We start from the raw sequence: 27,105 nt of genomic DNA, 5'->3' as shown, positions 1-27,105 counted from the left end.
TGTCTGTACTCTGACGGTGGAGTCTGTTCCTTGGTCAGCAAAATACCAGTGAAAGCAGGGCCAATGTGCAGAAATACATTTTCCAAATACCTGAACAGTTAATATTCTAAAATGGAAGATGAGCTCAAAAATACATTTGAGGAATTAGAATATCTCTACAGTATATCACTGCAGATATATGGAGTAATTTTTTATTTTATTATTATAAATACAAAATTGAAGATAAGTTGAGGCTACAATAAAGATGCCTGTCAAAATTCCTGAACATGTTTTATTGTTCCACTACATTTCATAATGTTAAGAGGGAGTTGTCTTTTCTCTTACTGTGCGACAGAACAAAAAACCTTCTTTTAAATCGTTTTTTATAATATTATTATTATTAAGTAAAGTAAAGTAGTTACTTTCATAATTTAATGTAAAGTAAAGTAACAAATTACTTTTTAGATAAGTAACTAACTATAATTCCTTACTTTTTAAAAGTAACTTCCCCAACATTGATAAATGCACCATTTACCATTTGTTGGAGATTCCCCATATCCCTGATCACAATCTGTATTATGCAACACGTAAAACCACAGTGTCACAACAAGCCACCTGTTTTTCTTCATTTTTCTTTTATCTGGAATCTCTTGGCAGTGTCAGCCGGGCTTTGATTTCTCCCTACACTACTATTAAGTTGTACACAAATATATTAGCTTGGCATTTTTAAACACTGATAACAACTTCAGAGAGTGCCTTTGTGCTGGTGCTGCCTTCCAGAGACGAGTCTAATACGAAAAGTTTTTTTTTCTTTTCGTTTGGTACTTTTATTCACAGTTTGGTAATAAACACAGTGCTGCCACGGTAGCAAAGTACTGTAGAGTCCTCTGAATGAACCTCTTCCTGGCTGGTGGTTTCAGTGTGAACACGTGAGTACAGGTACAGTACTGTATGCATCTTTTACCTGGCAGGTTAAAACAAAGCCACCAGATTAGAATTTGAATGCCTGAACATGCGCAAACGTAAAAGAGGACACTCAGGACAGGCAACGACAGGTCCGTATACATACGTACCCCAACGTATACTCCGTCTATATAATGGTTGATGCCTACGGAAGCTTTTAACATTGGTCCGGTTCCTATACAGTAGGGCAAACACCGTCTTTTGAAGTGAACACGTATGCTGGCACTGGGAACTTGGGTTAATGCTAACAGCTAGCGGTAGAGATAGAGTTAAATGGGCGTCTGTAGCTTAATGCATGTTAAACTGGGTGGTCCTTGAAATGAAAACTGAAATGAAAGTCACTGCTAGGGCCGTACAAATGGGGTCCGCGGGCTGAAAAAATCTCTTTTATCAATTATTTTGGTTTTCAACCATACCTGGATACGTATCCAATATTTGAGTCTGTGCAAACAGACCACTAGGGGGGGCGCTCCCAACGCATTTTCACAGCTTTTTGAAATCCTTATACCCATACTTAACACCAGACCAAAATTCTGAAACTAGTCACCAAAAGCCAAATCTTGCTGATTCCTTAAAAGTCCGCCCCCCACTACAATGCATTGTCAAACCATCCTGGAGTCATTGCACATAATGTCTTTCAGAGGGTAGCAGTGGTGCCATGGCTGTACTCCATGTGAAAGGAGCATGTCCTGTTCTGTAGTTGTTGCATTTCAGCTAAACCTGTCCTTTTGTTTTGACAGAGCGCTCAGTTATAATTAACACGCAGCTGCGTGCTAGACCCATGAACTAATTGGTTTACCTAGTGGAACCGTTCTCAATCACAGCAAGCTAGCCTAATTGATTGATTTATTGAAACCTTTTTTTGTATTCTCTTATTTTGAAACACAAAAACAAATCCACAAGTAAGGCATAGAGATATAACACACAGAAACAGTGAAATAAAGCAACTGAAAGTGAATAAGTTAAAAAACAGTCACATATTGAGGTAGGGAGATTTTATGGCAGGTTATCAAATTGTCCATAGGATATTGGCGTATTCATTTTTAGTGTTTGTTGTAGACAGTGTTCCATGAAGTCGGGGCATCAAAGCAGAAAGCAGATTTTCCCATGCAGTTCAGACCCGACAGATGGTTCCTCTATAGTCTAAGCCAGTCACTATGGCTTAGGAAAGGAACAAAAACAAAACAATTTGAAGAATAAATTGCATTTTCTGCAGGTCTACGCTCCTGTGTTTTAACATCAGTTATTGTAGTGGTACTTGGAGACTAGAGCCAGATATTTTCTGTGGCGGTACTTCAGTATAAAAAGGTTGAGAACCCCTGGCTTAGACTACCACTAATGCTAGTTGGCAGAGAGATGTGAACCGCACGGCACAGGTACAAACAAACTCAGCCTTTAGTTAGTGTGGTTGCCCTAACAGGGCAACCAGACTACTGTTATTGTCTCCACCAGCCGAAGGCATGGGGGAGAGTATGTTTTGCACTCCGTCCGTCCGTGTGTCCGTCCGTCCGTGTGTCCGTGTGTCCGTCCGTGAGCAGCTAATCTCGGCCACCGTTAACCCGGTCCATGCCAAATTTTGCACACACACTCCCTGGATGCCAACCATGAACCTCTGCCCCAAACTTTCCAGAACGGCCTGTTATAGCGCCACCAGGAGGCCGCTTTATGCAAAACAAGTTTTTGCACAGTACACCTACAGATTTTGTCCAAACATCACGCAAATTGGTACACAGTCTCTCTAGAGCTCAGTTTCAAACAAAATGCTGCAAATCATGAACACATTGCGTGATTTCCGTGAAATTGTGCACCCACATTCCCACTAGGCCGAGGACGAAATGCCACATCAACAATTTCAACTCAGCCTCAAGGTGGCGCTATAACTGGCCCAAAAGTGTTTTTACCTCTAACTGCACAGATATGTGGATAACTTTGTATGCCAACTCCCTAGAGGCCAAGGAAAAACCTTTGCCTGGAATTTTTCACATCTGCTCTTTATAGCGCCACCAGGAGGCCGACATATGTAAAACACATTTTCTATTATTACTCCTTCAGATTTTATCCAAATTTCACGCAAATTGATACACATGATCTCCATAGTCATGTGATCAAGACAGGTTTGTTTGATTTATCATATTCCATCCTGATTGGCCACGATTGGCTCCTACAGTTTTCAGGAGTAGCAAATGGCCACAACTCCTCAACGCAGCGTCCGATTGCGATGAAACTGTGCACGCATATTCCCACTAGGCTGAGGAAGAATCCTGGTGGAGACCTGTGCCGATTGGCACTTTATCTAGTTGTAAATGAGTGATACTTTGCCGCACTACTCCTCCCACAGTTTTTGCCGCACACACTCGAGCCATATGTCAAATTGACCGGCTTCATCGGGAATCGTGTGCTTGTGTTTTTCTAAGAGATCCGTTGTATAGTTTAATTGATATTCATTAATTAGTTCTCCATAGACTTATAATGGGGAAATCGAAGACTAAATGTAAGTATTTTTTTCCATTGGAGACCGTAAGCACCATATTTACAAGACTTGGGAGGGAGGTTCATAATAATTATGAAAATTAATTGAAAAGGAATTACATCAGTCGGCCTCATGGTGGCGCTATAACAGCCCACTTTACCTTTTTTTTTAACTCTTGAACCGTTAGTCGTAAAATCAAATTTTCTTTTTCCATGGATTCCTTGGGTCATGATGCATTTCCACATATAGGCCACGCCCATTTTCGTCAGGAAAGAAATTCCTGCAAATTTGAATTTTCTCCAAAACACACTTTTGGCTCCTCCTCCTACAGATTTTGTCCAAATCTCACAAAAATCGGCACACATGATCTCCGGACCTATCCGATTAAAACACCAACTGCACAATTTTGGTAGTGCGTATCCTTCGGCCGCAATCCTCGTCCGAAGATAGTAGGAGGGGCCTATTTTACAAAAAATGCCATAAATCACGAACGGAATGTCCGATCCATTCCAAATTTGAATCGCATGTCGCGGGTGGTTCAATCAACCAAGTTCCAAAAGCAAAAAAAAAGCAAATGTGACAAATGTAACCGTTTGTCGCAAAAACATGAATTGTGGGGGTTAATTACTTACACATGATCTAAGGTGTGACTTGAAATTGTAATTGGCTGGAAATATTAGTGGGAGGGGCATATGTAAGCCACTGCGGCAACAACACTCTGCAATTTTTTTAAATTGCGAATTTTCTAGTTAAAGCAGTGGTTCCCAAACACAACAACCCCATATGCCACTGACCCCGATAAGGGAGGATTTTTACGGCTCTAGCAGTGATTCCAAAACATATTAATTTCATGGACCCCCAGTTTCACACGCATTATGCTACGGACCCCCGGTTTTTAATGGCATTTCTATCACTGGTACCCCAATTTATTTAGTAAAACCACTGTTAATTTAACTTATGGGTCTCATAAGGGTCCATTTGGCTCCTAACTATCTCTAATTGAGCTAGGTAGTAGGTACCCCCTGGAACTCCCTCAAGTACCCCTGGGGGTCCCCAGACCCCACTTTGGGAACCCATGAGTTCAAGTATTATGTGACCCAACATGGGGCCATCAGAAAACCCAATGACGGTTTTGAAATGCTCACTTTTGGGCCTTAATTCATAGGATTGACTGTGTGTGGAGAAACCACCCTGGCGCTTCTCTTATGAGCACGTTTACATACTCAAATTAATATATCGTATATCAAGTCCCCCCCCAAAGTAAGTAAAAATTACTTTTGAATTACATTATACACTGTGTGTGCGTGCATGCAAACAAAAGTTGATGTAACTAAAGTTACTGAATACTGTTGTTGAGAAGTAGGCCCACCAAATGATTTGTACCAGAATTGCAAGCTGTGTGTGTGTGTGTGTGTGTGTGTGTGCGCGTGCGCTGTGCACTATTGACAGAGTATATTGACAGAGGCCTCTTGAGCAGCATGACGCAAGTTCACACATGGTGTATTTCCTGTCATCTACTGTAGCATGCAGTAATGGCAGCTGCCTGCCTGGGCTCTGATTGAAACAGGCACTCCAGCTCCTTGACGTGATAGTGGATTATTCTGTGGGTTTTTAGCATCCTTCAATCAGCAATTTGGAGAACCGCTGTTTCCGCTGTGGAAAATAGCACGATGGAGGACAGCGGGGCCTGCTGTCCCCCGTTCCTCTGTTAATTATTTTTTTTGTCATTTTTGTCACCATGTCTCACTCAGAGAGAGGGTGACATCAATGGTAAATGGTGCATTCGTATAGAGCTTTTATCCAAAGTGCGTCACCCATTCACCCATTCACACATACACAGATGGCGGAGGAAACCATGCAAGGCACCAAACCTGCACATCAGGAACAACTAGGGGGTTCAGAGTCTTGCTCAAGGACACTTCGACACTTAACTCTGAGAGAGGAGCCCCGGAATCGAACTGTGAACCAACTGTACCCCCTGAACCACTGTCGACATCAGTCACTTGATCTGGCTCTTCTCTTCTTCACTTATTCCGGTCTTCAATCCCCCCCCTTCCCCCCCCCCCTCTATCTCTCTCTCTCTCTCTCTCTCTCTCTCTCTCTCTCTCGCATGGAATTTCCACTCGGCTCACAATAATCTCCCCAACAGAAGAGAGATGCTCACTGCCTCAAACTTCAGCCAGGTTACATCGTTAATTTAATTACCTCAACGAGATGAAATTAAAGCTGAGGGTGGATGGGGGGGGGGGGGGTTATGTATTCTGTTTTGTGTGTATATGCAGGTATGAGAGAGAGACAGTGAGAGAGGAGGGGGGGGGGGGGTGTTCTGTGTGTATGCAGGCATGAGAGAGAGACAGTGAGAGAGAGAGAGAGAGAGAGGGGGGGGGGGGGGGGGGTGTATTGTCCGTCCAGGCAGTCTCAGCGCTAGGAAATCCTTCTGTATTTCAATTTGCTGCGTCCTGTTCTGTACCATGGGCTGCAGTTTAAATGGAGGACTTTTATGATGCAAATGCAGGCAGGAGCGATAAATCTCTCTCTCCTCTCCTCAGCTATTCTCCCCTGATGAAAACAAGATGTGCTCTCTCTCTCTCTCTCTCTCTCTCTCTCTCTCTCTCTCTCTCTCTCTCTCTCTCTCTCTCTCTCTCTCTCTCACATTCGATCTCTCTCTCTCTCACATTCTCTCGCCCCACTGCAGCATCGTGTTACACTCGCCCCCAGGCCACATGAAAAATGAATCAGGCCCAGGTGATGCAGAGAGAGAGAGAGAGAGAGAGAATGAGACCCACTCAAAAAGTAGTGCTTTGACTTTCCTCAACAACTTCTAGGTCACTTTAATTTGCAAGACGATGAGACACAGACACGCACTCAAAAATATGCGCGCGCACACCCGCTCCCATATAGTTGCTTTTAGCAGTTGCAAAAACACATTTTATCTATATTATTGTATGGCTTTGGTCCATGACTTATTTCGTCTTGGATTTTATATCGTACCTGTTCTCACACCATCACATTTACAGTATAGCCCATGCGCTGTTCGCTGCACAAGACCCCTAAAGCAAACACTGCACTTGACCTTGAATTGTTATAGATATTAGTTATTTATATACAGTATAAAAGCATACTCTTTCTCTCTCTTTCCTCCTGGGGTCTCTCACTCACTCACACACACACGCGCACACAGTTGCAGTATTGACACTTTTGTAAGTACTTTTGTACTTTTTCCACCACTGATTTTCTACCCCATTTTGTCTCTTCTATATTCTTCATCTTCAATACCTCTCTCTCGCACGCACGCACGCACGCACGCACGCACGCGCTACACAATTTGGTACTGTTGCCACGTTCAAATCTAGTTTTTGATGTTCACGCTTGCAATTCTGCTTCAATTTGCAAACGTGTCGCTCTACCAAAATGTGTGGTTAACGTAATCTCCTCACCTCTCTGCACTGTTCCTTCCATGGCAGGCGGAGGTGGTGGACGTCCAGTACGGCCGTGTGGAGGACCTGAGGAGAGCCACGGAGACAACCGGAGCCGCCAACCTCACTGGACAGATAGCCGTGGTCAAGCTGGGGCAGGCCCCACTACTCTACAAGGTGACTGTCTGTCTGTCTGTCTGTCTGTCTGTCTGTCTGTCTGTGATCTGAATGAGGTGGAGAACGACATCCATTTTGTTTTATAATTAGCTTTAATATATTTTATATAATGTATCATGATCTGAGAGAAGTATTGTTCGAAAAGGTCCACACCCCTGATCTGAACTTGGTGGAGTGTGTGAGAGTGATGCAGTGGTTGAGTTTATTTTTCACCATGTTTTCGCTTTCTCAGAGTATCTTTATATAGGGAATGGGATAGGAGGCGAAGGGTGACGTGTATTACATTCGAAGTGTATTATGAACGTATAACTGTTTTACAGATTGGTTATATATTTCATGTGCAGGGCATTCACTCACTCACTCACTCACTCACTCACTCACTCACTCACTCACTCCCTTGTCTCCCCGTGATCCAACCTTACATTATGAATGAATCACTTAAAGGACAACTTTGTTTTTGTTTGGTTTTTGCAACCAATGTTATTAGAGAAAGTAAAAGATGAGTGTTATTTTTATTTATTTGCTGCTTTCTTTAATTTTACCGATTTTAGGTATTTTTGACATGGGGAGGCGGGGGCATTCGAACAAGTGGCTAAATATGTATTTTTAGGGAGATTTCTTTATTGTTATTTAGCCTACTATATTCCTAGGAAATTACATCTGGCCACAAAAGATCACGGGATCTATTGAATGTAAAGGAGGAGGTGACAGATGGACACACCTTATGGGAGCCCACTATAGAAGTATCTCCTAACATTCAATAGATCCTGTGATCTTGTGTGGCCAGATGTAATTTCCTGCATGGCGTCTAGTAGGACTATAGTGAATAACAATAAAGATATTGCCGTACAATTTGGTTAAAAAAATACTTATGTTCGAATGCCCCACCCCCTCTGTCAAAAATGGCTAAAATCGTTAAAATGAATGAAAAGCAGTAGCAAAAAAAGAAAAGGCAAAAGGCACCATTTCGCCTCTAGTGGCTCCAATGAAATTTGCCCATCTTTATAAATGAATAATCTTTGATAGTATAGTCAATCTATCTCTAATAGATACCTGACTGAACATGCTCACAGCAGATAACATGTGTTGGATTGTGTCGAGATATGGGAACATTAAACCATTTAGACCTGAGGACGATTCTACAAATTTAAATGAAAATGTTTTTACAAAATGATTTATAATTGGCCTTCAACCACCAAAACATTTTGTTCCAGGCAAAGATTTGAGTTAAAAATGTTCGCTCTGAAAGAATATGTATTCGAAATTTGTGCCAGGTTTTCACGATTAAAAAAAAATAGCAGATCTACAAGTTTGTAGCGAGCTTGTAGATCTGCTATTTTTCAATAGCTAAACACCAAACGGGGTTCCCGCCCAAAATGGGTTAAGCTTATAATTTTTTATAAATCTTTGCTCAGCAAAGATTGGGGAGAAAAGAAAAAGATTGTCCACATAAAGCTAGGATGGAAAAGTGATTTTTCCAATCCTCCTCCTCAATGCTTTAATATAGCAGTTTTTTTGTGTCTCCCGTGCCATATCTAGACAGAGACTTAATCTGCTCTATCTGCACCGGGGTTTTAATATGGTGCGTGAACAGGGCCCTCTATGGTTAGACATGAATCAGTAATCTTTTATCTACTGTTATGGCCATAAATCTATGATTACTTACCCTTGCATCTACGACCGATGCACTTTGAAGATTTATTCAGTGCCTTTTTTTCCCTCCGATGCTTTTCTTGAAATAGTGTTATCAGTTGATTCGGAGATCCAGTTAATAGATCTTCTGCGTCTTCCACCTCGCCGCGTTCCCGGTTTCATCTTTTTTTACATCTTGTTTTTTTTCAAATAGTTTTTTCATATCGCCGACACAGGGGTTGCTGCCTCTTCTGTGGTAAAACCTGTTTGTTGCAGCGATGTAACAATACCAGTGCAAGTCTTATCTGTTGTTGTTCTGTATTAAAGCTCACATTGGATGCTAAACAAGAAATCTTAGTCTTTCCCCACTGCGACCAGGCTTGAGGTGAAATGTGTTTGGTCGTATTTTTCAGGCATAATAAAAATATTTCCCTCTCAAACTTAAAATGAAATGTCTGCCTGTAAAAAACAGGAGCAACCAGGTGCTCACAGGAGGCAAAAAGATGACTATAATAAAACATGTAAAAGGTGCTCACATGGATCAAACAGACCATGGCCCTGATGAAGACCTTTTATGGTCAAAACATGTCGGCACTTTTAATTAAATACAGGCTATATATATAGCCGGGGCGCCTGATGGAGGGGAAAGGAACTGGTCGGAATAACGTGTTCCTTAACTTCCTTCCACGTGCTACGTCCGGCTGGGGAATCTCTCCCTTGTCAGGTGAAGAGAAGCAGCTTGGACACCTCATGCATAGCAGGAAGCATGAGGTCAGTCCGCTGTGCCCCCCAGGTTGGCATGGAATACATTAGATATTCACTGGGTGAAAAAAAAGGGTTGCAAAATCGTGGGATATTTTTTTAATAAATACAGTAAAGGCTATTCCTCTCTTTTTTCCCGTGCCCGGATATTTTTCTTCTTTAAATTAAATCTGTACAACAAACTTTTAAAATCAGAGGAATATCTTTCCTGGAAGCCGGAAACCTGTATATACAGTAGCCTGCACTTGAACCACTTCAGAGAAGTCATTATATTGGTGAACATTTCAACATATAATTTCCAGGTTTCAACCCAACCAGAGCCCTGTCGACTTCTCTTAGACAATTACAGTTAAGTATTCAGAAAATGAAATAATGGAGGTACAGTACTTCTGCATGTGGCCTTACTGGCAGCACAGTTTGACATTGATTGTTGAAGTGATTTGTGAGATTAGCTCAGGAGGGAGAGAGAGGCGCACGCACGCACTCACGCACATTGTACATACATGTGCCGACATGACATTAGTCCTGCAGTCACGTTCACAAATGCATGCAAGCACACGTGTGCAACAGTGCACGCACACACACGATCTTGAGCTGAAAGATGTGATCAGGTGATTTCTGTGTGTAAGTCGTCTCCGTTGATCTCCTGGGATCATCCACAAGCTTCGGTCCCTCTGTCTTAGACTACTGGAAACACCATGAGGTGACGGAGATGTACGTCCATGGAAGTCGAGCGTTGGATTTGAGACGACGTAGAATAGATCCGTGTCGTTCTTACACTCAATATGTTAACCCATTTGGGGACGGGAACCCCTTTTGGTGTTTTAAGCATTATGTTATACTTAAGCTGTTGAAAAATAGCAGATCTACAAGCTCGTAGCGCGGCACTCTGTGCTGCGCTATGAGCTTGTAGATCTGCTATTTTTTTTAAATCATGAAATCGTGTCTGAAATCTTTGAATATATATTCTTTCAGAGCGAACGTTCTTAACTCCAATCTTTGCTTCATGGGAGGCGTCCCTGCATGGAACTACTCATTTTGAGATGGGGGTCGGCAGCCAAATGTTTGGGATCCTTCACATGAAATAGTTTGAAAACCACTGACATGGAAACATGAGGTTTATCTGAAAACTGTCATGATTTAGAAGACATTTTGTAGAAGCCCGTTGAGACTGTCAGGCCTCAGTATCATTGCGGTTAGGTCTGTGACACCTTGCAGGAGATGGTAGGATCAACCAGGATTGCGGAGCAGCAGCTCATCTATCTTCATTCCCTGTAGAGAATTAGATGGCTCATGACCACGCCATTGATCGCACAGAGATTCCAGTCCACAGAGTCCACAGAGATTAGCACTGAGTGGATGTCTGATAATGAAAAATATCATATTTGGTCATGTAACAGAGTGTGCGTGTGCGTGTGCGTGTGTGTGTGTGTGTGTGTGTGTGTGTGTGTGTGTGTGTGTGTGTGTGTGTGTGTGTGTGTGTGTGTGTGTGTGTGTGTGTGTGTGTGTGTGACTGCAGGACAGATGCCATGTCACACATACTGATTGAATGTGATCGCGCACACACACACAGTTATGAACATACTGTATGTACATTTGACATTTACTGTACATATACAGTACACACATAATACTCACTGAATATTTCTCATACCATGTGCATACCCACACACACACAGGTATACGTACGCACACACACAAGAAACCAAACAAACGCACTCCATGTTTTACTTCACGTCAGCCGATAGCTATGAAGACAGACAGTGCGTTATTTTCTCTCCATGCCCTCTAATTTGATAGATGGAAACGTAAGAAAATGTTCGAGCCTATTATTCCATCACACATTTTCCCCCGGCATAGTAATTAGTGTTTTCATCCATCCACATGATTGATCGTTACTGTTCTCCCAACACGGTCCGTTCTGCAGCGTCTTATCAGCATGACATTTAGATACTCTGTCAACCCCAACAGGTGCGTCTCCTGGAGCTGGAGGCTGGCTCGATCGCGACTGTTCTTCACAATGTCATCAACAGACAATTAAGTTCTCCTATAGCGTGACCCCTCTGGGCAGCAGTAGAGCGTTGTCTGGGAATTTTAAACCGTTTAGGCCTGAAGTCAAAACATTGGAAAAAAAAGTCTTCTAAATCATGACAGTTTTCCTAGTAAATACCTAAGTTTCTATATCAGTGGTGCTCAAACTATTTCATGTCAAGGACCCCCAGAATTATCTGTATTTGGCCAAAGGGGTTCCCGTACAGAATGGGTTTAAGGTTCCTCCTGGTTCCCTTCCCCGCCACTCCCAATGCCATGTTGAAGTGTCCTTGAGCAAGACGAGTATACAGTAGATTGCTGCCTTGCATGGCTGCCTCCGCTGTCAAGGGTGCGAATGTATGCGTTAACCTTTTAAGAGGCCCGGCCCTACTTTGTTGTGTGATGATCAACCACACAGTGGTCTTGTGGTTAGAGAGTCCGCCCTGAAACTGGGAGGTCGGGGTTCGATCCCCGGCCGGGTCATACCAAAGACTGTAAAAATGGGACCCAATGCCTCCCTGCTTGGCACTCAAGTGTTGGATTGGGGGTCAAATAAATCTACTAATCAAATGATTCCCGAGCGTGGCACGGCTGCAGCTCACCGCTCCAAGAGATGGGTTAAATGTGGAGAACAAATTTCACTGCGGTAACGTGTGTGACAAATCCTACGACTTTGACTTCTTTCTTTTGATCTACAAGCTCACAACACCACACATTGTGGCACATATTGGGACCTTGTGGATTTTTTAAACGTGTTTTAACTGTTCTAAAAATGTGTATAATGACACACATACTGTACAGTATGCAACGTCAGATTAACCCTTGGACTACCAATCCCAATTTTTTTGTTTGGGTAACACATTGGCATATTTTTTATTCATCATTTTAACATTAATAGAAAGATCTGATGGTTTGAACAGATCGTTTATTTGCATATGGTATTGGTAATGTATTCTTTCGCATTGCCACCAGATGGCGGGAACGCACCATTATGCTGATTCTGACAAAAATAGACGAATCTGGTTAAGTCACTTCCGGTTCAACAATCGATAACATCCGGTAGTACTTTAACCCCGTGTCACTCGTTTGGCTGTCCCGAATGCTAAGCTAATGCAAACTTTTTCATAACTAAGTCAAATTAAGGTCAAATCAACCCCAAAACATTGTAAAATATCATTTTTACAGCGACGCACATAGAGACGGCGCGCGTGCATGATAGCGCATGATCGCGCAGATTTCGGCCGGTTTTTGGTAAATTACATCCAACATTACCGAAATTAGCGAAAACATGCTAATTTTTGCTTCGTTGAACCCCCGATAACTGACATTGATTGACATTCCGTTAATTCCGTTAACGGTAGGTTTGCATTTTTTGCAATAATCCGTTTTTTCAGTTAATTGTAGCCCAGGGGTAGAGCCATTGTGTGGACATGATGACAGGATGTACTGTAGGCTACAATAAGAGAATCAAGGCATGTTTTCTGGTTATAATTGTTTGGAGCTAAAAAGAAAAGAAACATAAACTCCAGACCTCTGTTGTTGGTGTTGTATTGATAGGAACTATCTCCGGTTTCTGCCCCGGGAGAGAGTTATGTGTGGATTATTGATTAAGCTATTTTTTGCTCTAAGGGCTAAGAGGTAATTTATAGGAGTTCTGTTGGGTTTATTCCAACACACATGTGCATGATGTGCATAACATTGATATAGCATATTATGGAAAAAGTCTACAAGAACCTGATAGAGGGAATCTTGACTTTTTACATGGTAATGTTTGGTTTGGCAATCTTAATATATAAAAGGAAGAAGCAAGCCGCAGCGAATAGTGAACCTAGCCTCAAAAATCAACCAGACACAAGTTATCTACAAGATGTCAAGATAGCAAATTACCTCCTCTCATCCACTCTGCAGGGAGTTCGAACTACTTCCCTCTGGTATAGACGGTACAAAGTACCTAAAGCTAACCGTACCATCTTTAAAAATCCCTTTATTCCTAATTCCATTAAGGCACTAAATGATACAATGTCTCGTTCAATCTGTTTTAAATGTATTTGTCACTTCGTCTTGCTTTTTGCCTTGAAGATAAAGGGGTGTTGCTGTTTTGTTACTATTGTCATGAGACCGAAGACAAATGTACACATTGTGTGGACAATAAATGAAACTAACTAACTAACTAACTAACTAACTAACATATTGTTCCTTCAGTTATACTAATAGACTGTTTACTGTATATAGAAAGTTTGTCATGTTTGTTATTGCTGGGAGTTTAGTTTGTGTTTAAATCCACTATGCCAACATTGCTGTACTTCTCCATGATGCTATACAAGTAGAGTTACAGTACGACACCCTGTGGGCGAGAAGCGGCATCACCCTAAAGGGCGAGGTTGCGCTGAAACAACAGAGCTTCTTAATACGGCACAGTTGAGAAGCAGGAGTTAAACTATGAATCTGGTGTCAGTGAGGTCAGATGTAGAGTTGCAGGCCGGCTCCATATATGCAGATCTAGCATGTCAAACCATGTCTGGCTATCCAGGGTTTGATGAGGTCAGTGTCGTGATCTCCACATAATATGGAGATCCATGTGTTGTACCAACTTGGTTCATTTGCAAGTGTCAGACAGACAGACAGACAGAGGCATGTAGAAGTGACATAGGAGGTAGCCATCTGGCAGGATTGGAACTGGCCAACCAGCACAGCAAGCGTGTGGTTCCAAAAGTCAAGCAGCTTATAAACCACAACACAACCGACAAGCACAGAATAGAGGGGAATAATGCCTCCGTCCTTCAGGGCTTGGTAGAGCTGTTTGTGCACGTGGATGTGTGCAATTGTGCATGCATGAATGTGTGTGTATAGTGTGTGTGCGTGTGCGTGCGACGTGCGTACGTGCGTGCGTGCGTGCGTGCGCTAGTCTGTGTTGTCGTGGCCCTGTCCCTGTTTTCTAGTGAAGGACAGAGTTGTGATGAGAGGACAATGGCCATGGCTGGTGTCATATCTTCAATAAAATAGTCATCTACACCCATATACACCAAGGACACTACATCTGTCATGCACAACAATAAAATACTGCCATTCTCAGTAGAAGCCATCTTAGTCCATCTGCCCTACATGTAGCCTGCATTGTAGTCTCGTGGAGCCAAATATAGTCCACAATCTCTGAATGCTATGTAGAGTCTGGAAGTATGGAACTACACCTTACTACATCTGTGTAAGGAAGCTGCCATTTCTGTTCACGGAAATATATTTTAAAATGTCTTTACCTTGTGAGTGGAGGAGTCTCCACTTCCGCTTTATCGCTTACTCATGATAGAGCAACATTTGAAAATTGCGAGAGGTAATAACAGTCTGGCAACGCTAGACTACCTGCATTGGAGATACTGTACATACTGTGCAATTAGTAGCTAGTCCAAGGTTTCACTTTACAATCCCCAACAAGGCAGCACCATGTTGTGAGGTGTCTTTTTCAGATGTTATTCTGCTTACCTCAAGAACATACAGTAATGTGACTGATCCGACCACTATGCCCTGCCTCGTGTGTAGGACAGACCGACCAAGGTTCATGTTTAAGGTTGTTAGAAGATGAGTGAATTTTTTTTCCCATTTGCTTCATGCTTTCTTTGGTTTTAGCGATTTTAGTTATTTTTGATAGGGGGAGGGGGGGGGGCAAAGTATTTATTTACACAAGTTTTATAGCGATTTATTTTTTTATTTACTACTTAAAATGAAAGAAAGCAGCAAATGAAAAAAAAATAACACTCATCTTTTACTTTCTCTAATAACAACCTTAAACATGAACCTTGGTTGAAAAAAACTAAAGTTGTCCTTTAAACCATTAATACATGTATTTCCTCAATGATTAACCCATTCTGGGCGGGAACCCCCCAGCGTTATGTTATACTTTAGCTATTGAAAAATCGTGAAAATGTGGCTGCAGCCAATTAAATATAATTTGTTGGGGGTCCTTGACATGAAATAGTTTGAGAACCACTGATATAGAAACAATTCAATTCAATTCAATTCAAAGGGCTTTATTGGCATGAGAAAACATACGTTTACATTGCCAAAGCAGAAAGAACAATACAACAATACAGCAATACAATCAAAATGAAAATGATGTACATTTGAAGGTCAGAATCTTCCATAGATCAAATTATAATGTACCAAGGTCACTCGATGCAGGTATAGTGCAGGAATATACACAATAGTTAGTCTTTAGGGTGGTTGTGTTCCATTTGATATCCTTCTCCTATCACAGCAACTCACAAATCTTGCTGCTGTGTTTGCACATTGTTGTACTTCGCCCAGCAGATATGGGAGTTTTTTGTCATTGGTCATGTTTTCAAAATCTCTGTGTGTGGTTGTAATCTGTGGGAAGTATGTGTCTCTGATGTCTTGGTACAATGGACAGATGTTTAAGAAGTGTAGCTCGGTTTCCACTTCATTTTGTGTGCAGTCTGTCTTCTCTCGGGATACAGGTTTGCCTATGACGGCCTTTCTCGATCGCGAGACTGTGCTCACTGAGTCTGTATCTAGTTAAGATTTTTCTTTGTTTTGGGTCGGTCACGGTGCTCAGGTATTCTGCCACTGTGTATTCTCTGTTTAGGGCCAGATAGCATTCTAGTTTACTCTGTTTTTGTGTCGCTTCTTTCCAATGTGTCAGATAGTTTTCCTTTTGCTGTTTTATAATTTGGTTTAGTCCAATGGGTTTTCTATCTCGTGGCTCTGTTTGTGTTTGTGCCCGGAGTTCCAGGGCCAGATGGCTGAGGGGGCATCTCTCTAGAGTTTCACTGTGTGTGAGTGCCTTGTTATGGAGTGCATCTACATAGGTCACTTTCTTTTAGGTGGTTGTAGAACTTAAGTGCTCTCTTTTTTTATTTTGATTATGAGTGGGTATCGTCCTAATTCTGCCCTGCATGCATTATTTGGTGTTTTTCGCTGGGTACGGAGAATGGATTTGCAGAGTTCTGTGTGTAGGGTCTCGGTTTGGTGTTTATCCCATTTTTCAATGTCATGGTTTGCTAATGGTCCCCAGATCTCGCAAACCATAGAGGGAAATTGGTTCTATCACAGAGTCCAGTATTTTAAGCCAGGTTTTAATTGGGATGTCTATTTTGATGTTTCTTTTGATGGCATAGAATGCCCTTCTTGCCTTGTCTCTCAGGTCCTTTACAGCTTGGTTGTAGTTCCCTGTGCTGCTGATGTTTAGGCCAAGGTAGGTATAGTTTTGTGTTTGTTCTAGTGGGATTGTATTTAGGAAAAATTGGTGGTTTTGGCGGCTGGGCCTTTTTTGAAATATCATGATTTTAGTCTTGGTTAGGTTCACTGTCAGGGCCCATGTCTGGGAGAATTTGTGTAGGAGATCAATTTGCTGCTGTAGTCCTTCCTTGGTTGGGGACAGCAGCAGCAGGTCATCTGCGTAAAGTAAGCATTTGATTTCTGTGCATCCAAGGGGATGCCTGGAGCTGTAGACTGTTCTAACGTTTTTGCTAATTCGTTGATATATATGTTGAAGAGTGTTGGACTCAGGCTGCATCCCTGTCTAACTCCTCGATTTTGGGGGGAAAAGTCTGTGCTTTTAAACATTAGCTTTAGAAACATTAGGTTTTTCAGAAAACTGTCAGGATTTAGAAGACATTTTTTAGAACTGGCCTCAAATCTAAATGGGTTAACCCTTCGTGAGCCACTAGCATTTTGGCATACTGAATGTGACAGAATGTGCTTGCTCTTACTGGCATGTGGCTTTGTATGTTTTGTTTCCCCACAGCTGTCCCTTCTGTCCGAGGTGGGTTTTGGTGGTGTTCTGCTCTACGTTGATCCCTGTGACAGCCCCGCTGGCCTCCACGTCTGGAAGAAAACCTTCCGAGTCACGCTGAACCCTGGAGGAGACCCGTCCACCCCAGGATTCCCCAGCCTCGGTAAGGATATATACATTATATATATGCATAAGTGGCCTTGCCGAGCCATGAGGCCCATAGGGCAGGAGCCTATCTCCTGTTTCTGTAGCGTGAGGCAGCTGGATGTACAAGTACACCCCCTGGACATGACGCTAGTATGTCGCAGGGACTTACCCCCAATCCAACCCTAGATGCTGAGTGCCAAGCAGGGAGGCACTGGGTCCTATTTTTAGAGTCTTTGGTATGACCCAGCTGGGGATTGAACCCGACCTCCCAGTCCCTGGTTGGACGTAGCCCGTGGAAGGAACACGTTATTCCAACCAGTTCCTTTCCCCTCCATCAGGCGCCCCGGCTGGCCAGGGGGAGGCAGTTTAGAGACCAGGATTACTGCATGTTTATTTGTGAGGGTACCTACCCTAGGGGACACGGGGAGAACATGCAAACTCCACACAGAAAGGTCCTTTTGCCGACCTCGAGCGAGAATCTAACCCAGGACCTTCTAGCTGTGAGGCGACAGCACTATACCGACTGTGCCACCGTGCCCCCCGGAAGAGACCTTTCTATGTCTATGCAAGTAGTTAAACCACAGTGGCATGAAAACACATTACATGTTCTGACAACTTCAACTTCAGCTTGCCTAACCATGTGGTCACAATAGATCCCTGATTCCCTATAGTCACCATTTTCTAACATCCCAGGAACAGCGGAATTTAGGAAGGCATTATGTACACAGAATATCTCCTCCTCTCCTCTCCTCTCCTCTCCTCTCCTCTCCTCTCCTCTCCTCTCCTCTCCTCTCCTCTCCTCTCCTCTCCTCTCCTCTCCTCTCCTCTCCTCTCCTCTCCTCTCCTCTCCTCTCCTCTCCTCTCCTCTCCTCTCCTCTCCTCCTGAGAACAATAAAATACCACTTTTAATGTATATAATGTAGTTTTTATATATATTTTTGAATACCCTGAAACGTCCTCACATTGTATTACCTTGGCCTGAGGCAGAGGACGTTACATCACTGTGTCTCTGTGACTCTCATCTATACTGTATTTAAATCACCCTCCCAAGATGGCTGACCGTTATGACCCCCAGTCTTGTCCCTACTTCCTGTTTCCTGCCCGGTCTGGCCAATGGGGATGTGTCATTACGGCTCAAGTACCTTTAGTCCTTGTAATGGTCCCGAGACCCCGAAGAGAGCCACACAACAGATGTCTAGGTGTGTGTGTGTGTGTGTGTGTGTGTGTGTGTGTGTGTGTGTGTGTGTGTGTGTGTGTGTGTGTGTGTGCACATGTGTGTGTGTGTGTGTGCGTGCGCGCGTGTGCATGTGCATGCACAGAGAGAGAGAGACAGATGTTGGACGTCTAGTCTCACACCAATCACCATGCAGTCACACAAGGCTCTCACAGGCTCCCTGTGCTAATGCAGCAGGGGAGAACACGCTGCGAGGAAGGACACCTCATTATTCATGCCAAGCATACTTTATTCATGCACTGTTTCCTTATTAAGGCTCAAGCGTTTCAATTTATACCAAATAATGAAAGTGAAAACGGTAAGTCAGTAAGTACTGCTGCTGCTGTTACCACTACTAATTGCTATACTGTTAGTGGCTGTTGTCGTTTGGGTTGTGAGTAGGCATGTAACGCTATATCGTATATCGATATAAACTAGTGACAATTGTCCTACAGTTGCTCTGTATAAGAAATTAAATGTGTTTGATTCTCAACACATCTCAAACAAAATAAATCTTCATTTCAGCATGCTCTTCAGTGTCAACACCTCCTCCTCCTTAGGGTAAAAATAAACATGAACAAGTTGGATGCCCTCTGTGGAGTTGCATAAAGTAAATGGCAAATGGTGCATTTATATAGTGAGCTTTACAATGTGTAAATGTGCTTTATATATTCAGCCACACATTCTCACGCAGACGGCAGAGGGAACTGTAAGACACCAACCTGTTAGTTTAGGGGTTCTGCACAGGGTTGATTTTGTCGACTAATACTAAGACGAAAGATGTTCGCCGACTACCTTTTTTCACTGACGAAAACTAAATGTAAACTAAATGAAAACGAAGCTACGATGACTAAAACTAAGACTAAATATATTGACAATTTGTGAACTAATAAAAGCTAGACTAAAATGTTAGGAAGGGACTAGTGGATAAGAGATCCAGTATAAATAAATGACAAGTAATTTTACACATGGCTTCATGCTGAAAATAGCAGATCTACAAGCTCACAACGCGTCGTGCTGCGAACCGTTGTGAGTTTGTAGATCGGCTATTTTCAGCAAGAGTAAAAATCAGTCATCACGACAGCATCAAGGCCTGACAAAATACATTTTAGTCGACTAAAATCTTGATATTGAAACTTCATTCCAAATGCTATTATGACTCAAACTAAAATAATGTTCTGCCAAAAACAACACTGGTCCTGCGTCTTGCTCGAGGACACTGACTGACGTGGAGCCGCGGAAAAGTCTCAGCGTGATCCCAAACTCCACTGACTTCCCGTATAAAAATAAAAGAAGTTCTAAAATAAATATGCCAAAAAACATTATTGAGGGATTTACTTCCCTGGCCTACTGACAGCATGTACAAGACATTTGGCACAGATCGGTCCCCTGGTGGTTTGTGAGATTATCCCTAAAAAGACACAGGGGCGAAAACAATCTCCACTTCCTCGCCTTGGGCAGGGCAGAGAGATGGAAGTGTGGGGCGGTCCCTCCCTATAGAGCGTCGCAGTCCCGCCCCCTATCATGACGACGCCAGGCCCAAGAAAGCTTAGAGAAGGAAAAGACACCACCGTCATGGTGTCACGTGACTGGACGCCAGGGCTGCGCCATGACACCCCACCACGCCCCCATGTGCAAGAACTCGCAGCGGAAGTTCGATGAATACATTGGAGTGGATGGGAGCCCGCTGGACATCTTGTAAAGAAACATTATTTATGAACGATAGCGACCTTTGTCATATAATCGGTCCAGGAATATAATAGAAGACATATCACAGATTGTTTTCCGACTGGGTGTTTTTCGACTTGCTAACTGTTTCATTTTATTCAGAAATTTAAAGAGCACAGGGTACGTTTCTGGGCTGCATAGGCTTAGCCTGACTCCGCCAGCTGGTGGCAGTATTGGGTTCACATCACAATCCTGCCTTCAAAAGCCTATATTGTTTTTAATTCATCAACATTACAAACTAAATAACGCTTTAAAAATGTTGAGAATAAAGGATTTTGCAATATTACAAGTCAGTGGTGTTTGATGAAATACTTTTTTTCACTAAAGTAAAAGTTGCCTAGCAGTATCACAATGTAATATGCTCTACAAGTGGTTATTAAAGTTTCAGAATAAATACGCAAATTAACAGTAGCCTTGGGACCAACCCACCTAGTATAATACAACAGTAGTTTTAAGTAGTACAATACAACTTAATAGTAGTCCAGTAATAACTAATAATTGTAGTGAAAGTATAATATTTGCATGTGAAATGTAGAGGTAATTAAACGATTTAAGAGTCATGTGTCCCTCAAAATATAGTAGGCATAGGCATACCTTAAAGAAGTTAATGCTTGCTCTATCAACTCCAGACATTGCCTTATTCTGTTTCAAGTTAAATATGAATGAATGACTGGATAAATGAAATTGTACTGGTACCACGGAACGTGACGCGCACGCACGCACACATCGCGGCATGCACACAGAACAGCTGTAGGCTATAGCCTAAGCCTAAAACACAAAAGTAGACTTAAAATGGTCAGACAAACATCCTTACTGGACACTAGCGAAACTAAAAGGTTTGCTTTGGACGAATATATCTGTAACTGTTATTTGATGGAGGAGAACACCACACAGCAGCAGTAGCCTACTGGAGCCATAGCAGTCACACTCCTGTAACTTAAGTCAAGTGTGCATGGCATGCTTACCGGCTACGTGCGCTCACAGTCAGCTCAGGTATATAAACAGTTAAAGCTGTTGTTATGCAAAGTAGTGGCTATTTGAATTCGGCACGGTACTTTACACGGTGTGAAAATAGGGGGAGGTGGGCGGGTTGGTCCTAAGGCTACTGTTAATATGAAAAAAAGTATTTCATCAAACACCACTGACTTGTAATATTGCAAAATCCTTTATTCTCAACATTTTTAAAGCGTTATTTAGTTTGTAATGTTGATGAATTAAAAACAATATAGGCTTTTGAAGGCAGGATTGTGATGTGAACCCAATACTGCCACCAGCTGGCGGAGTCAGGCTAAGCCTATGCAGCCCAGAAACGTACCCTGTGCTCTTTAAATTTCTGAATAAAATGAAACAGTTAGCAAGTCGAAAAACACCCAGTCGGAAAACAATCTGTGATATGTCTTCTATTATATTCCTGGACCGATTATATGACAAAGGTCGCTATCGTTCATAAATAATGTTTCTTTACAAGATGTCCAGCGGGCTCCCATCCACTCCAATGTATTCATCGAACTTCCGCTGCGAGTTCTTGCACATGGGGGCGTGGTGGGGTGTCATGGCGCAGCCCTGGCGTCCAGTCACGTGACACCATGACGGTGGTGTCTTTTCCTTCTCTAAGCTTTCTTGGCCAGGCCCAGGAAATAATTCCCAATGCATTTTTCCCATGGACATTTCAAAAAGTATTTATTTAAAGACCTTTTAAGCGTCGTACAAAGCCGACTCGAGTTGTGACAAATCATGACAATAAACACAATATTTTGGAAAAAAAAGTGTTTTCTTCTTCTTTCAAATTATTTGTTCGGCCCATTTCTTTTTGTTTGTTGTCATGATTTGTCCCAACTCCAGTTGGTTTTGTACGAGCCGGCTTAAAAGGTCTTTAAATAAATACTTTTTGAAATGTCTATGAGGAAAATGAACGGGGGAATCATTTCCTGGGCCCTGGTAGGGGGGGAGCAGGACTGCGACGCTCTATAGTGAACATGCTACCTAAATATAAATCCACAGTTGGCCAATGGATTCCATAAAGTGTTTGTTTTCCGCCTGCTGATTTATTATTTTGGCATTCAGACGGTGTGTATTTATGCCTCGTCCGCCCATGCTTCCTCCGGTTGTTAATTTGCGTGTTCCTTGTAGTATTCTATCCCCTGCTGTATTTTCACATGATGTGCCTCTCTGCTGGGAGCGCCAAAGTAAATCAAAGCCTCTTGTCATCTGAGACATCTGAGCTTCCTAGCTCCTTCTGCGCTCCTATGCTGTGTGCGTGCGTGTGTGCGTGCGTGTGTGTGTGCGTGTGCGTGTGTGTGTGTGTGTGTAACACATGCGATACATGTGTCTCCTCGATGTGTGCATGCACAGCGATGTCACACGCTGTACGAGGGAAGGAGACAAATGGAGAGGTGTCTGCCAATCCCCCACAGAGAGCCGGCAGTGTTTGCCTGCAGAACTTCAGCAGGTGTTTGTGGTCTGGTTGTTGTTGCGTACAGTATACCGTTCCAGCATTCATTTGTCTGGTGGTTGTTGCGTACAGTATACCGTTCCAGCATTCATTTGTCTGGTTGTTGTTGCGTACAGTATACCGTTCCAGCATTCATTTGTCTGGTTGTTGTTGCGTACAGTATACCGTTCCAGCATTCATTTGTCTGGTTGTTGTTGCGTACAGTATACCGTTCCAGCATTCATTTGTCTGTGCATACATACAGTGCAGGCCCCTGCAGTGCACATGTTAGTCTTCCATAAATTAGAACAGGGATGGGCAACCGCCTTTTTGTTTATCTACCCAGGTGGTGATCGGATTGGGCTATTGAGGTGATCAGTGTTTGATTTGCATAAATAAATACCCCATAACAGATAGTCTTCTGAGTAATCTGAATGCATATTCAGTTATTGACTCGTTATTTTATTTCATCATCATTGATTTAATCTATGCTTGTATTATTCTAATTAGTAGGCTATATTAAGACATAAAAGCAATGTTGGTTTTCACGGTCTGACAGCTTTCAAGACCAGTAAAAGCGGTAAATTCTGAGTGTTAATTGAACTCAACGTCACCAAAATGGATCACTAAGGTTCCATTTGGTTCCATTGTGTACACTCTCAAAGATGAATCTCTTCAAAAGGATGTTCAATTAGAATTTTTTATTATTTATTTTTTAACCCAGTCAGGGCGGGAACCCCTTTTGGTGTTTTTAGCATTATGTTATGCTTTAGCTGTTGAAAAATAGCAGATCTACAAGCTCATGAACTTGTAGGTCTGCTATTTATTTTTTAATCGTGAAAATGTATTATATTATTTCAAAGTGAACGTTTTTAAGTAAAATCTTTGCTTCTGGGGGGGTCCCTGGAACAACATATTTTCAGATGGGGGTCGGTGGCCAATTACATATACTTTTTGTGGTCCTTGACATGAAATATTGAGCACTAGTGACATAGAAACATGTATTTAGAAGACATTTGTAGAATTGAACGTAGGTCAAAATGGGGTTTTGACAGAATGGGTGTACCAGATTGCAAATGGATTAATCAACACTGAGCATTTTTCTGTGTAAGATGGCATAGCATAAGATGGCATAGCAATTCTATGTGAGTTATAGTTGAAACGAAGCAATCAAACATAATTCAATGAAACAAGTGACGCCGACTTAAATGCGTTTCCAGAGCTATGGACTCAGGAATTGCTTATTGTGGTTATTTCCAGTTACTCGGAATTATGCATTATTGCGGGCTAATTACTCCATAAATAATATGCAGTAGCTGTAATTTAATTCAAATTGTCGCCACTGAAGGATATCATCAGTCAAACAATGTCTACAGCAACCTGTTGCTATTTATTGCCCATTTGAACAGCTTTTGTGTTGCAGCTGCCGATTTGGGGCATATTTGTTCCAGTGCAACAAGAGGGCAATCTGCCTGACAAAAGAAACGCCATGTTTCAGAGACACTGGAGAACCCAGCTCAACAGAGGAACACAGAGAGGGTACAGCGGCTGCAGCCGTTTTGTCTTTTCTCTTGTTCCAAAAATAATAATTGATTCTGGCATATGCTTCTTTCAGGAAGGCGTGCATGTCCTTTATTGCCAAGTTCTTGGAGCCGCTGGTAGCGAGGCGACATTTTCCTCTCCCCTTGGAATTTAGTTTGTGTCATCTGCGTTGTTTGTACTGTGTTATGAGCATTTTGCCCTTCACCACCACCACCGCAGGTCATCAAACATGTGATTGCTGTTGGGCTACTAGTCTCTTGGAGATAATCCACCCCCTTCCTTAACGGCTGTGCATGATTGCATTAACCTTTAATGTAGAGCCGTCCTTTCTTCCTTCCCTCCCTGGCGTACACGTCTCTCCTGGCCCCTCCTGTGACCCATTTGTAAGCGCCGGTGCACCCACCAGAGAGCCCGGTTCAAATCATTTCTCCATGTTAATTTTTTGAACCGGTTGACAGGTGGCCCTTTTCACCGGCTCCCCTGGGTTATTTAGAAAATCCCTGCTGAAGTCAAAGGAGTTCTTTGAATAGAGAATGTAGACATTAGCATATTGATTTAAACGTGGGGTGGTTAAAGAATGTCAGAAAGCTACTTCCACCCCCCCCCCTCCTCCTCCTTTTAAATGAACAATCATTGCCATGCAGATGTGAGTGGAGGGAGAGTGGATCGAGTGCTTGAGGTCTTCTGTAGAATATTGAGCCATATTGTTAATGTCTCTGGAATTGCCTGATGATTGGAAGAGAATCCAACAGACCTTGCTCATACAGACAATGGAGAAAAAGAAAAAAAAGCACAATTGCGATCATTCATTTGAACCAGTGTGATGGTAATTGCAGTGCTCGTGGACAAGGACAATAAAAAATAATGACCAATTCCTTGCAAATCTTGCATGAATAGGATTGTGTTTACCAATTTGACCAAAGCAGTGTCGATGAGTAATGTAGTTTCTTGGAGTAACAGTTTGGTTACATAGACATCTTACAGCACCAATGGAATGTCTATTTTCTAAGAGTGAAATGAAAGCTACACTATGTAAACTTTTCTGTTCTAACCCATATTTTAACCTGGGTCACCTGGTTACCACTGAGCTAATAGAGCCTTGCCTGCTTGCTCTGGGGAGAAATTGTATTTTGAACGTCTCGTCAAAAGTTTGTGTCGAACCAGAATCAGGATTGTGTCAAAGGTCGTGGTTGAACTTCACCATAGCCTTGTGAGTTGTGACAGCAGTGTTTTTTTGGTTTGACTTTTTCCTGAAATAACCCATTCTGAACGGGAACCCCATTTGGTGTTTTAAGAATTATGTTATACTTTAGCTATTTAAAAATAGGAGATCTACAAGCTTGTAGCGTGGCTCGTAGCGTGCCACGCTATGAGCCACGCTAATAACAAGTGTCACGCTACAAGCTTGTAGCGTGGCACCAAGTGCCACGCTATGAGCTTGTAGGTCTGCTATTGTTGAAGAATCGTGAAAATGTGGAGCAAATATTTGAATGTATAATTCTTTCAGAGCAAACGTTTTTAACTCATATTTGCTTCTGGGGGGTCCTTGAAACAACATATTTTGAGATGGGAGGGTCGGCGGCCAATTACATATAATTGTTGGGGTCCTTGACATGAAATATTGAGCACCGGCACTGATATAGAACCATGAGGTTTTTCATTTTAAAAACTTTGACGGTAACGAAAAAATGCAGCAGCGATGTCAAAGCAATTATCTCAGAGTCAAATTTAACATCCAATTGCTTATGTTGTAGTGAAACTATCAAACAGGCTTAACGGAAATTTGTTCCAAGGTGAAAACAAAGTTTAGTATAACTTCATTAGGGAATTAACTCAAACAGAAGTAGCTTCTCTTTTCATCCCGCTTGGCTTGTGGCTGGCTTCATCACTTCTAATTGGCTGTTTAGTGGGACAATTGCTGAATGTGGGAGCTGCGACTGTAGCATTAGCATTGTACCGCCTGCATTATGCATGGAGGTTAAAGCTTCTGAAAGTTTCTCCATATGATTTATTAACCCATTTCGACCGAGACCAGATTCCCACAAATATCTTCTTCTATTAAAATCATGACAGTTTTCTGAAAAGTCAAGGAGCCCCAGAAGCAAAGATTTGAGTTAAAAACGTTCGCTCTGAAAGAATATATTCAAAGATTTGCGTCACATTTTCACGATTAAAAAAAAATAGCAGACCTACAAGCTCGTAGCGCGGCACTTGTAGATCTACTATGTTTCAATAGCTAAAGTATAACAATATGCTTAAACACCAAGAGGGCTTCCCGTTCAGAATGGGTTAATGCCTGCATGCAGATGAGACTAGATTAGGTCTGTGTCAGGGATACGGAACAATCACAGACTAATGCCACCGTTGTGGAGTAATTACTGTACATGACATATAAAGTTGAACTGGAATCACAGCAGGAATCAGTTTCGACTAAGCCTTTGTGTCACTTGAATAGTGTAAAATAAAAGAAAGAGGGCGGTTGCATATGTTATGAAATCATAATTATAACTGTACAGTATGGTGAGCTTATATCTCCACATCGATGTGACCAAAGAACATCAATCATTAATCAAGAAACATCCTAATTTATTATTGTTATTTACAACCTTGTCAATCGCAAAAGAGAGTGAGTGCAGGTGCCCTTTAGTTGATTTTATTTTTTTATGTTATAACATAAAGGTATTTATTTCACAAATTGCAGGCCCTTTCTAATTCAGACATGAAGGACAAGTCAGTGCAGTGAGGATCATGGGATCACAACCGACAGTCAGAAAGGTTTTATTTGTGCTCAATCTTGTATACCGTCGTAGCTCTATATGGGTAGATCAAACTGTCAGCAGAATCAGTGTCCCTGTGTATCTCGTTTCT

General features: G+C 42.2%; 1 protein-coding gene across 1 annotated transcript in view; it reads left to right on the top strand.

Annotated features, from left to right (window-relative positions):
• Nucleotides 1–27,105, top strand: part of naaladl2 (N-acetylated alpha-linked acidic dipeptidase like 2) — a 402,484-nt gene that overhangs the window by 205,855 nt on the left and 169,524 nt on the right. Inside the window, exons 7-8 of the mRNA XM_083768092.1 lie at nt 6,877–7,005; nt 17,189–17,339. Coding sequence (XP_083624218.1) covers nt 6,877–7,005; nt 17,189–17,339 — 280 coding nt within the window. The remainder of the gene's footprint in view (nt 1–6,876; nt 7,006–17,188; nt 17,340–27,105) is intronic.

Source organism: Protomyctophum parallelum, assembly GCF_964188405.1.
Source record: "Protomyctophum parallelum genome assembly, chromosome: 6".
Lineage (NCBI taxonomy): Eukaryota > Metazoa > Chordata > Actinopteri > Myctophiformes > Myctophidae > Protomyctophum > Protomyctophum parallelum.
The sequence above is the reverse complement of the archived record's forward strand: the minus strand, read 5'-3'. Positions and strand labels throughout refer to the sequence as shown.